The sequence below is a fragment of the Felis catus genome, chromosome A1 (assembly GCF_018350175.1).
Source record: "Felis catus isolate Fca126 chromosome A1, F.catus_Fca126_mat1.0, whole genome shotgun sequence".
Classification (NCBI taxonomy): Eukaryota; Metazoa; Chordata; class Mammalia; order Carnivora; family Felidae; genus Felis; species Felis catus.
The window spans coordinates 141,106,850-141,119,323 of NC_058368.1; the positions used below are offsets into that span (position 1 = coordinate 141,106,850).

General features: G+C 45.7%; 1 protein-coding gene across 6 annotated transcripts in view; it reads left to right on the forward strand.

The window, feature by feature from the left end:
* PDE8B (phosphodiesterase 8B) overlaps nt 1-12,474 on the forward strand; it is a 267,553-nt gene that overhangs the window by 24,909 nt on the left and 230,170 nt on the right. For 2 of the 6 annotated variants that reach the window (XM_019835832.3, XM_045062396.1), the window contains exon 1: nt 4,135-4,910. The exons of 2 other annotated variants lie outside the window; for them this stretch is intronic. In XM_019835832.3, coding sequence (XP_019691391.3) covers nt 4,557-4,910 — 354 coding nt within the window. In that variant the 5' untranslated portion in view covers nt 4,135-4,556. Of the gene's footprint in view, nt 1-4,127; nt 4,911-12,474 lie in introns of those variants that run through there. 2 more of the 6 variants (XR_006601142.1, XM_045062402.1) reach the window with 2 other exon arrangements.

Sequence of the window (12,474 nt, forward strand, 5' to 3'; positions counted from 1 at the left end):
TTGTGATTTTAAACAGGAATTGCTACATAGATGACATCTGAGCAGAGACTTAAGGAGAGTGAGGAAGTTCGCCATGTCAGAGGGAAGAGCTCCTGGCTAATAATGTTAGGTTTCCTGGAGAGGCGGCCAGGAGGCCAGTCTGCCTGAGGCAGAGAGAGTGAGGGCAAGAGGGAAGAGGGCTGAGAAAGGCCAGGTACGGGCCACATCAGGTAGGGTTTGGTAGGCTCCTATAAGGAATGTGACTTTTACTCTAGTTCCCAGGGGAGTCTGTAGAAAGGGTACACTAGACTTGCTTTCTTTGCTGGCAGATGCTGGACCTGTCCTTGACCCCTGGATCTAAGTCCCAGGGATGGGACAAGGGAACTGCTATATTTCTGACAGATTCCTTAGGATGATTCTGATGTGCAGTCAGGTTTGACATCACTCATTCTGTTCAAAGATTCCATTCTTCTCAATTTAAAATAATTGAATAAGAGGAAGTGAAAATTTCATAGCATCCCCAAATGTTGGTGATTTGGAGATTTTGGAGATTACCTAGGAAATTGGGGGCCCAAGGTTAAGTGACTTGCCCCAGGTTATACAGCTATAAGAGGCAGCAGTAGGTTTTGGATTCGCCCTCCTCACTCGGAGTTCAATGAACCTTCCCCTGTACCAGGCTTCTTAATACACTGTCTCATTTCACTTATCAGGTGGTTAGATTTCCAATAAAGCTCCGCCATTAGGAATGTAGTTTGAATCCAGAAGCTCTGTAAGGTTGATTGGTTGATTAAATGTTTGGTTATCTAAAGATCGATCAGAAAGCTGCTGTTGTTTTAACCTTTTTGGTTAAGAATCATTCACAATGTATTAATCACATTTTCTGCTTCTTTAGAGGAGTTCTGGAAGAGTCATGCCATTTTAGAATGGGAAATGACCTTAATTGTTCATGATCTTACGGTGCCTCTGGGTCATAATTCTGAAATAAGCTCTTATTTGACATCAGTATAAAACATACAGGCCATTCAGCTGACCCTGGACATATCTGAGGTTTAGTTTTTGAAGACATTTCTGATTTAGGTTGCTTTCTTTTGATTTGTTTCTTGGACATTGACTGTAACTACATTTTTTTTTTCACTTAATTTAATTGTTTTATAATGTTGGTTTCTCTGGCCCTATTATGTAACTTGAGCCTAAATTTTATCTGCAGTGTCTGAGCTTGTAGACTTTGCTTTTGTCCTGGAATGCATTGAAATTGTGGCATGGGAATCGGTCCAGAAATCACGTATCCAAGCAAGAACTCAGACCTCAGAGCTAAGCTAGGGAATGATTTCAGTGAAGCCATTTCTCCTTCACTTGCACACTTGCACACTTCCACGTGTTTCAGTGACCAGATCAGTGCCAATCCTAGGGGGAGGTTACACATTCCCACTGGGAACACTTGGTGGAGATGATAGGGATACCTTTTTTTTCTTTTCCTTTTACAAAGCCAGAGTTGGCAGTGGGAGCTGTGTCTGAGGAGGATACTGGAACTCTTGCTGCTCTGGGAATAGGTGGAAAAATGGATACTTCGCGCATTTCCCTCATTCCATCTTCTGCTCAGAAGAGTAGCATTCAGTGAAGGGCACTGGTCCCAGTACAAAGTATTCAATTCATATACTAAAGCCGTTCTGTACTATTTGATAGGTACCTTGATGTTATCTACTCTGTCAAGGCTTAATCTTTCTTTAATGTAGAAAGTTTAACCTAAATTTGTTTCTGGGGAACCTTGTCCCTTCGTGATTCAGCCTCGAATGCTCTCCACCAGAAGATTGCTTGTAATTTCTGTTTTATCTTCTTGCCTTGAAAAGCCTCAGCCAGTGACTGGCCCTTTTCTCTTCTCTGGGTGGTTTCAATATAGTAACCACATTCGTAGAGGAAACCCTGACGAAGTGGACACTGTAGCATGAGAATTAGCATGGCTCTAAACTGCAAAAAAGGCCGCCACTCCTTGAAGGATGACTGAAATGGGTACATATAAGAGAATCATAGATGAGCTTTAGGAATGATTAGCTCCTGACTTAACATTACATCAGGTGTTGGTATGGAGAACAGTGCTTTTATAATTTCACTTTGATGATGTTTCCCCAGATTCTTAACAGTCCCTTGGAAGTAGAGCAGGTGGCAGCCATGAGGCTCGGGCCTTTTTCAAATGAATGATTATCTCTATTTCTCAGTCTCGACCATTTAATGTGGTGCTCTTATTGGCATGGATAGGGCCAAGGAAGCATGGACCCAGGGAGCCTGGAAGGGAACTGTGGAGGAAGAAGGCATGATGCCAGGGAAAAGAGAACACTCCAGCTAGGGGAGAGCTGCCGGCCGAAAGCCCTCAGTTCAGCTGTCAGTCTCATAAGGGGATTGGTTCAGTTGAAGAGAGCGGCCTTGCCCAACGTTGCTGAGATAGCCTACCATTCACTTAGTGGGGATGTAAAGGCCTGTCCTCCTAGCCTCGCCTCAGATGACTCTGAAAGGTCATCCCAACTGCAGAATCCCTCCCCTCCTGCAGGGATGCTTGAGGCTTTCATTAAGACCTTATTCTAGCTTAGTTTCTCCTTCTGCTCAATCTCTCCTGCCTCACTCCCTCCTTCCCTTCCAGTTGGTGATTCTAGGAAGGCTTTCTAATAAATCTTTTTGCCTGCTAAACACCATCACAGCGTCTTGGGGAACCCAACCTGCACGGAAATTTTATGAGCAATTTGCCTGTCCATTAGAAACACAGCATAGACTTTTTCTGCAATAATTGGAGAATTCTTCATGTCATAAAAAAAAAAAAGACTAAAAAGTTGAAAAGTTGGAGTACTAACCTGAAAAGCAGAGAAACAAAGATAGAATTAGATTAGTTGTTTTTCCTTTCTATATTTGAATTTGAGATGCGGGGTGACACCTTGCTTCTCTATTAAGGTTAGGAGCTGTCACTGGAAGTCTTCAGCCACTTTAAAAGTTGACTAAGACAGAAAGGAAGTGAAGAACCAAACAAATTGTTTCAAATTGGATACTTATTCCTTTGTACTTAGCACCATGACTCTGTGTTCTTGCCCTTGCTCTTGTAAACAACTCTAGATTGACTTCTTTCTTAGACCGTCTCATTTCTCCCCTGTGCCTCTGGCAGCCGCCAGGAATCACTGCAAGAACCAATGAATAAATGGCCGTGGTGTCTCGCATCTCTAATCCACATTTCAAATCATGGGGAGGATGAATGGCAGCCTTGCTTTTAAAGGTATTCTTATCCTCCTTGAGTGAGCTTGGCTCATGTGTGCCTCATTCAGGTAAAGAAGGGAAGGCAGTTTTGAATGCCCAGCCCAGAGTGTGGGCAGCAGCAGGTGACAGCAGGAGGCTGGATGCGGTAGAAGCCAGGGTGAAAATTAGGTGACACCCAAGCAGGAGGTGAAAACTCTGGAGGAGAAAGCCCAGGACCACGTGGGCGGCTTCTTTATGTTCCTTGCATGGATCTTAAGGGGAATTTGTGTGTGTTTATGGGTTCTTTCCGCTGCAGGGCCTCCCATCCCTTGGCATGAACCTCCAAATGTTGAGGTTAGACATGTAATGGACTTGTTCTGAAGACTCAGACTCCATTCAACTCAGCTCTTAGAGTATGTGGGGGAAGTGATGGGTGGACTACAGAAGCGTTAGGTCTCTCCTTAACTCCCTGAGTATGCCGAGAGGCAAGCTAGTCAATTGGGTGGGCTTGGGCTGTTGGGGAGGGGCGTCTTGGTGTTTTGCTCAGGCATGCGGTAAAATGTGTTCCTTCGTGAAAGGCGAGAAGCATATTGCAGTGCTACCCAGGGTACACAGCCCTCAGGGCCGGCACGGAGTGTGTGCCGCGAGGGGCAGCGGGTACAGAAGGGACGAGGCCTCGGACCGCGCAGGAGGAGGGCGGGCGCGGAGGCGTGGAGCCAGCTGCAGCGCGTTGGAGCCCCGTGGGCCGAGCGGGGCGGCGGGCACGCTCGCCCAGCCGGGGAGAGCTCCGGGAGCGTCGGGCGGGGCCGAGGGGCGCAGTGGGGCCGGAGCGGCGGCGGCTGCGGAGCGGGGGCACCCGGAGAGGAAGGAGGGTGGAAGCGAGAGAGGGAGGGAGGGAGGGGGACGGGCGCGGACCGAAAGTGGGTAAAGAAGGTGCAGGCGGGCGGGCGCCCTGGCCCCGGGGCCGCGGGCGCAGGAGCCCGGCGAGGTCCAGCTGGGCGGCGGCGCCGGAGGAGCAGAGGGAGGAGGGGAAGCCGTAGGCGAGAGGAGCGTGTTTGGGGCGCCGCGGCAGGGAGGGTGGCGGCCGCCGGTGCGCGCGGGGCGCTGTGTGTGCGCGCTCTCCTGCTCGGGGAGGAAGATGGCCCAGAAGGGAAAGTTGGGGTGACGCGCGCAGCCCCCGGAGGCTCGGCGGGGGCCGCCGCGGCGAGTCCGACGGAGGGGCGGCCAGGCAGGTCGGGGGGCGCGCAGTTCGGGTGCCTCCTCCGCCGCCGAGGCGCCCGCCCCCTCACTGCAGGTGGCCGTGGGTACCCTGGGTCCGGGCGGCCAGGGGCGCGGGCGGGCGCGCGGGGAAGCCCGGCCGAGGGATGGGCTGTGCCCCCAGCATCCACGTCTCGCAGAGCGGCGTGATCTACTGCCGGGACTCTGACGAGTCCAACTCGCCCCGCCAGACCACCAGCGTGTCGCAGGGCCCCGCCGCCCCCCTGCACGGCCTCTTCGTCCAGACCGACGCCGCCGACGTTATTCCCCGGAGCCGCGCGTCTGGACCCCCCGGGGCCGCCCGCGTCCGCAGAGCCCGCACTGAGCTGGGCAGCGGCGGCAGCAGCGGCAGCAGCAGCGCGGGCTCCGCAGCCCCCGCCACGACCACCTGCAGGGGCCGGAGGCGCCACTGCTGCAGCAGCGCGGAGGCCGAGACCCAGACCAGCTACACCAGCGTCAAGGTAAACGGCTCAGGCTGGTGGGGGGCCGCCCGTCCCGTCCGGGCGGGGCTAGCACGAGTAGGGGGCTCCGGCGGAGTTGAGTGGCCGTGACGCGGTTGGTTTGGGAGGTTGTCACTAAGGAGGAGTTTACTTTAAATGTGTGGGAGCGGTGGGGGCCTGGGAAATGTGAGCAGAAGAGACCCCTGGAGGGGTCCTGGGAGCTGGTTCTGGGGGACCGGGTGGAGAAGAGAGCGCGGTGGGAAGCTGGTGGGTTGGCCGATTTCTCATTGAGGGCCGGAAGGCTGTGGCTCCGTTAACTCAGGAGGTGGGGTGGATATCATTGAGAGCATTGGGTGGCGAGTCTGAATGAAATCTGAGCACGGGGCTGGATTTGTCTGCCCTGCAGGTGAATGGTGCAGCCCCGGTGCAAGGATACGATAGTGCCTCGTATTCAGCGTTTCACCTGGGAAGGCCAGCCAAGCTGCACGGAGTCTTAGCCACAGGGATCGAGTGTGGGGATTTGTGAATGAATAAGGGTGTTTGTGTTTTGTGGAGAGACATAGGAAGGGACTAGAGGAAGGAGACTAGAGTGAGACCTGTTCTTTGTCACTTCTTGGGGATGGCTGCATCCTGGACATAATTGGGTGAACCTGGCTGTGAGTTTGGAGGGTCAGCTGAGCTACAGTGAGGGGAAGTGGCTTCCAGCGCAGTGCAGCTGTCTGAAGACGAAGATTCTGAACATGCATTTCATCTAACAGGAGAGTGGAATTTTGAGGAAGTGGAAAAAATTGTTTAAATGATTAAAGCAGTCACTAGCAATTTCTTTAATGACAGAAGAAAAGCGATTGTTTTAATAGGCCCACCTGTTCTCAAAATACTGTTAAATTCAAGAGGGTTTTAATTGTGTAAATCTGGCCACTGGGCCTTTTATCATTGTAGCAAACAGAATGACAATGACACATCCCGTTGTGCAAAGGAAAAAAAATACATCTCTATGACTGGTCATGTTACTTAGAATCGCAGCTTTTACGTGGGCAATTGATTACTAGGAACCATTGCAAGGATTATTTGAGAAAGACACAATTGTATGTTTGACACTTGAGAAGTTGTTCAACAGTTGGCCTAGTGTGAGTAGGCTCCTAGTCTTGATTGGATAAAGCCAGCCTTCAGTGGAAGGGTGAAGAGTGCCATGTAGGGTTTCAGTCTGGGAGACCAAAAGCTTCTTTTAGTGAACTTACCGTAACAGCGTCTGATTTTGAACACGAAGCTTAACCAGATTTATTTATAGTTGTGGTATTTCTCTGGTAATAATCACATAATATGATAATATGATAATTACTATAATGAAAATGCCGTTTATTGAGTACCTATGGTGTACCAGGTATAAGCTTTCTCTTCTAGCTCTTGAATATTAACTGTATGATGACAGAATATCCAAAGACTGGAGACCTGGATTCATGACAGTACAACTTATCAGTTGAATATTTGTTATAGAGGCATGTGCTGAACATTATATTTTTCTTTTGTTAAGCTTCCCTCCCTCCGCCCACTGGTTCATGGGGTGGGGGGAGGGCATTAGCAACGTAATGGGATTAAAATGTTATATTTGGTGAAATAATTAAAAAGGGATATTATTTAAAAAAATAGCCTTTTGGGGTGCCTGGGTGGCTCAGTCAGTTGGGCTTTCGACTGACTCAGGTCGTGATCTCACGGTTTGTGGGTTCGAGCCCCGCGCTGTACTCTGTACTGACAACTCAGAACCTGGAGTCTATTTTGGATTCTGTGTTTCCTCCTGTCTCTGCCCCTCCCCTGCTTGCGTTCTGTGTGTCTCTGTCGAAAATAAATAAACATTAAAAGAAAAAATTATTTAATAGCTTTTGATTTCTCATTGAACAGGAAATTCGAAGATATGAAGTAGTTCAGACTGGTGACAACTTATGAACTCTGTGATCATTTTTTGGTTGTGTAAGCGAAAATGTATATTTTTGCCTTTTAGAGTAGCAAGAATCCCAATTTACTACCTGGCAACTTTAGCTATTCCATGTTTGTTTATTGAAAGAATCATGAATGAATTCACTCTCCAAGTTTTAATACTTCCCTCAAGAGGCTCCTTAGCAATGGAGTAAAAACTGGAGGGAAAATGAGTCCCAATTATTAGCAGCTAGTATAAACTTGTAGAAATATCATTGCTGCTTGACTGAAGTGTTAAAGGCTTGACCTGAATAGGAATTTAACTCACATTGCTTTATCAACAGGATTTCCAAATAAGAGCTTAATTAAGTCCAACCCTTTACTAAGAATGCTGGGAATGAAACTGCTGGTTCAGTAATTCAATGCTAAGTTGCATGTGTAGATCTCAGAAACTGTGTATTTGAAATTAAATTTGAGACCAGAGTTACTATTTTACACAAATCATAAAGAATTATTATCACAGACTTGCTTTAGTATATTTAGTAGTATTCTTTTGGGACTTGTGACTCAAGGTAGTATTATCTTTTCCAATATTCACATGTTCCATACTCTTGTGGATGAGTTAATTTTATTATTTTTAAAAAAAAAATTTTTTTTTCAACGTTTATTTATTTTTGGGACCGAGAGAGACAGAGCATGAACAGGGGAGGGGCAGAGAGAGAGAGGGAGACACAGAATCAGAAACAGGCTCCAGGCTCTGAGCCGTCAGCCCAGAGCCCGACGCGGGGCTCGAACCCACGGACCGCGAGATCGTGACCTGGCTGAAGTCGGGCGCTCAACCGACTGCGCCACCCAGGCGCCCCATGTTAATTTTATAAAAACTTTACTTCCATTTTTTTTTTAGAATAAGAATTCTTCTGCCTTAACAGTTTGAGATAGTTGCTCGTCATGCCTCCCCTCCCCCTTTCCCTAAATGCTCAGGTGGAAAAATAAAGTCTTTGCCATTTGGTTCTATTTACAGTGGTAGTGGGTTGTCATAGTTTATTTTATTTTATTTTTTAATTTCCTCTTTGTACATCAGTTCCAAACCATATTCTCATTATCTGCTTGGTCTCTGGTCTATTCCCCAGAGTGCAAAAATGTGTGCTTGATCTCTCTCTCTCTCCCTTTTCTAGCAATAATTCATCTCATTAAGCTTTTAGAATGATGAAGCATTATGATGTCAAACATGATGTCAACAGGAACCTTCCTGAATACCTAATTTATTAAAAAAATTACAAGCATTAATAATTCATTATGCAGTACAATGATATCATATGGGTTTCCATTTCTGGTAAGAAGTTAGATTTGTCTCCCAATTGCTGTAAAAATGCAACTTCCGTGTAATTTGTCTCCCTCTGGTTTGCCTTTTTAAAAATAGTACTCCAGCAGGAGACGGCTGCAGAATGCCCGCTCCTCATACTGTACCAGTTGTCTAATTCTTGTTCGGAATTCCTGAGGAGATGGTCGAACCTGTCTCTGAGAAGATCAGGTGGTTCTTGTAAGTCTTCTTTTCTCATACCAGCTGCTGCAGCTGGGAGGCAGGCAGGACGAAGCAGCCAGTTACAACTGTCTGCCTTGACAGTATAGTCAACTTGCAGCTGTCTCTGGGTGGGTTAACTATTGTGGATCAGGCGCAGGACCTTGTTAGTTTCCAAATGATTCTGTGTTGATAGGCAGCATCACCAACTCCCTTTTTTCCCCTCTATTCATCATGCTCATTTATTCACTCAGCCAGTGTTGGTGCCATACTCCGTTGTAGATGCTGGGGATTCAGTGAATATCCGTGAACTTTGGTAAGCAGAGCCTAACGCGGATTCTTTTAAGAGGGTGCGCCTGAGTCACTAACGACTTCTATGTTATCCATCCCATGGCTTTCTGAATCAGTGAGGGCAAACCCAAATTGATTGTATATAAAAGGAAAAATATTTTTCTGACCTTATGATAATTAATAAAAACTAATAATTTTGGTAGTTATTTGGAGGAGGGATAAACCATTTTGAAAAAGTCATTTTTGTTCTCTATTTAGTGTATATCAGAATCACCTGGAAGGCTTGTTAAAATGTGGATTGCTTGGCCCCATTCCCAGAGTTTCTGATTTACTAGGCTTTGGGTAAGCCCTGACAATTTGGATTTTTTAAAATTTAAATTGTAGTTAACATACAGTGAAATAGTGGTTTTATGAGTAGAATCAGTGCTTCATCACTTATAACACCCAGTGATCATCCCAACAGGTGCCTTTCTTAATACCATCACCCATCTAGGCCATCCCCCCACCCACCTCCCTCCATCAACCCTCAGTTTGTTCTCTATCATTAAGAGTCTCTTGTGGTTTATTTCCTCTCTTCTCTCCGACCTCCCTTCGCATGTGTTCATCTGATTTGTTTCTTAAATTGCACATATGAGTGAAATCATGGTATTTGTCTTTCTCTGATTGACTTCTTTTGCTTAGCATACGTTCTAGCTCCATCCACATCATTGCAAATTGCAAGATTTCATTCTTTTTGATGGTTGAGTAATATTCTGCTGTGTGTGTGTGTGTGTGTGTGTGTGGTTGTGTGTCCCCCACATCTTCTTTATCCATTTATTAGTCAGTGGACCTTTGGGCTCTTTACATAGTTTAGCTGTTGTTGATAATGCTGCTATAAACAGTGGGGTGCATGTACCCCTTTGAATCTCTATTTTTCTATCCTGTGGTAAATTCCTTTCTTTAAATTTTTTAATTTTTTAATTTTTTTTTCAATATATGAAATCGTGGTAAATTCCTAATAGTGCAAATGCTGGATTGTTGGGTAGTTCTTTTTAACTTTTTGAGGAACCTCCGTACTGTTCTCCAGAGTGGCTGCTCCAGTTTGCCTTCCCACCAACAGTGCAAGAAGGTTCCCCTTTCTCTGCATCCTCACCAACACCTGTTGTTTCTTGTGTTATTAATTTTAGCCATGCTGATGGGTGGGAGGTGGTATCTCATTGTGGTTTTGATTTGCATTTCTTTGATGATGAGTGAATGTTGAGCATCTTTTCATGTGTCTGTCAGCTACCTGGTTGTCTTCTTTGGAAAAATGTCTATTCATGTGTTTTGGCCATTTCTTAACTGGGTTGTTTATTTTGAGGGGTGTTGAGTTATGTTCTTTATAGATTTTGGATACTAACTCTTCATCAAATATGTCATTGCAAATATATTCTCCCATTCTGTAGGCTACCTTATTTTGTTCATTGTTTTCTTCACTGTGCATAAGCTTTTCATCTTGATGAGGTCCTAATATTTTAGGTTTGCTTTTGTTTCCCTTGCATTTGGCGATGTGTCTAGTAAGAAATTGCTGAAGCCAAGGTCAGAGAGGTTGCCCCTTGTTTTCTCCTGTAGGATTTTGATGGTTTCCTGCCTCACATTTAGATCTTTCATCCATTTTGAATTTATTTTTGTGTATGGTGTAAGAAAGTGGTCTAGTTTCATTTTTGTGCATGTCACCATCTATTTTTCCCAACACCTTTTTGTTGAAGAGACTGTCTTTTTTCCATTGGATATTCTTGCCTGCTTTGTAGAAGATGAGTTGACCCTATAGTTGTGGGGAGAACTGGGAGTTTAAACAAGCTTTGAGGATATGTTGGTGTTGCTGATCTGGGAACCACACTTTGAGAACCAGTGCTTTTAAATGAATTGACTTTTGACATTATGTGGGGCTACCTCTAGCAGAGTGGCTAGTACTGCATGTATTTGAGATATTAGTCATAAACCCCGCCTTCATTGTAGTTTGCTTCTGTATGGGCAGCTTCTCATACCCGTTTATGAAGTCGGACTCAGAGCCTACAGGGTTGGCTGTAAAGTGTCTAAATGGGGAGAGTGTTAGATCATGTAGTCCCGCTCTGGTTTCTTGAGGTTTGACTTCTCCTCAGGATCCATTGGGGTTTGCAAGTCCTTATATCTTGCTTTGCCATCATAGCCACTTGCGTGTCTCTGCCCTGCTTGGGCCATGTCCTGCATGATGGGAAATTGCAAGGCAAGGGGGAGTTTAAGATGTGTTGACATGGCATGATCCAGGCTCAAATTCAGTTCTCAGCTTTTGGAGTCCTTGCTAGTCCTTTTCACCAGTTTTTCCTTATTAAATGGAGCATAAAGTTTAGTAAGCCCAAATGAGTCTTGCAAATTGATTTAGTAAAACTCAAATTTCTTTTCTGCCATAGTTCATCTCATCACAGTTTAGTCCCCCCTCCTTTCTTCCAATGTGTTAATTATAGTCAGTGAGCAAACTTTCCTAATTTTCACTGCCTTCCTCTGTAGTTACACTAAATTTTAAGAAATATCAGGTGATTCTCCTTTTGACTTTGTTAAGTAAGTCTTCTAACGGGGAAGTGTAATGTAGTGTAAGATGCTGACTTTCAGAGGTGATACTTGTCTACAGAAACCACACCCTGTTGACCACCAGTCAGGACTTGGGCTAAAGCAGGATGGGACATGCTGGTGAGGGCAGAACAGACCCTATGGTACCAGGTTGGTGAGGGGTGATGTTGAGCATCCTTTCATGTGTCTGTTAGCCATCTGGATGTCTTCTTTGGAAAAGTGTCTGTTCGTGTCTTTTGCCCATTTCTTAACTGGGTTGTTAAGAATTAGAATCGGAAGAAGGGAGTGAGCCCTATAGAACCAGGTGGGAAGACAGAGTCCAGAGTGTGGAGGAGCAGGTGAGCCTTTCAGGGCTAGATGGACAAGTCAAATCTGGAATTTAGAAGCTCAGTAAAGGCGACTGCTGTGAAGTTAGGTTGAGACTTCGGATTGGGGAACAGAAGGTGTTTACTTTCGGTTCTGTTTGAGGTCCCCTGCTAAGTGTAAAGAGCTTAGGACCGACAGGAGATGCCAGTGACCAGTCAGAGGACTGTGATTAAACCCTGTAACTAGGTGAGGCAAGACTAGCCACCCAAGCCATTTGGGCAGGAAACAGATCGCATATATACAAGGATTTAATTGAAACTAATGTAATGAAGAGACTATATCAGATGTGTCTTCAGGATGAAAGGAAATCAACAAATGATGTGGAAGCCCTTTAAGGCCAGAAGAAGAGGGTACTGTTAACACCTGGAAGAGGTAACAGGAGGGAATGATTATGGGAACTTGAGAACTCAAACCTACTGGACAGGGAAGCCCCCAGAAGGTGTGGTCTTAAGGAGGAATGCAGTGAGTAGAGGCCTGGGCCTGGCATGGGGAGTCAAAGGAGTACATACCTTCATGCTGTTGTTCTCCATCCAGTGACATTTTTGTCCAAACACACCTGGAAAACAGAGGGCAAGGGAGCCCGCTGATTTTTCCAGAGTAGGATAGAGAATATCCTGGTCATACCAAGAAGGCCGTCTGTAACAAATGTTAGAAGATATTCGACATCATTAGAGGTGCCCTAGTAAGCTCAAATTAAGATGGGCAATTTTGACAATTTTCTGAAAGAATAACATTTTTATTTTAGTTTTATTTATTTTTTTAAAGATCAGAAGATACTTTCTTTTCCTTATTCTCATTTTCTTCTTTTATTTTTTTAAGTTCTTTATTTTTGAGAGAGGGGTGGGGGCAGGGGTGGGGGTAGGCAGAGAGAGGGGGAGACACAGAATCCCAAGCAGGCTCTGTACCTACAGCACAGAGCCCAATACAGGGCTT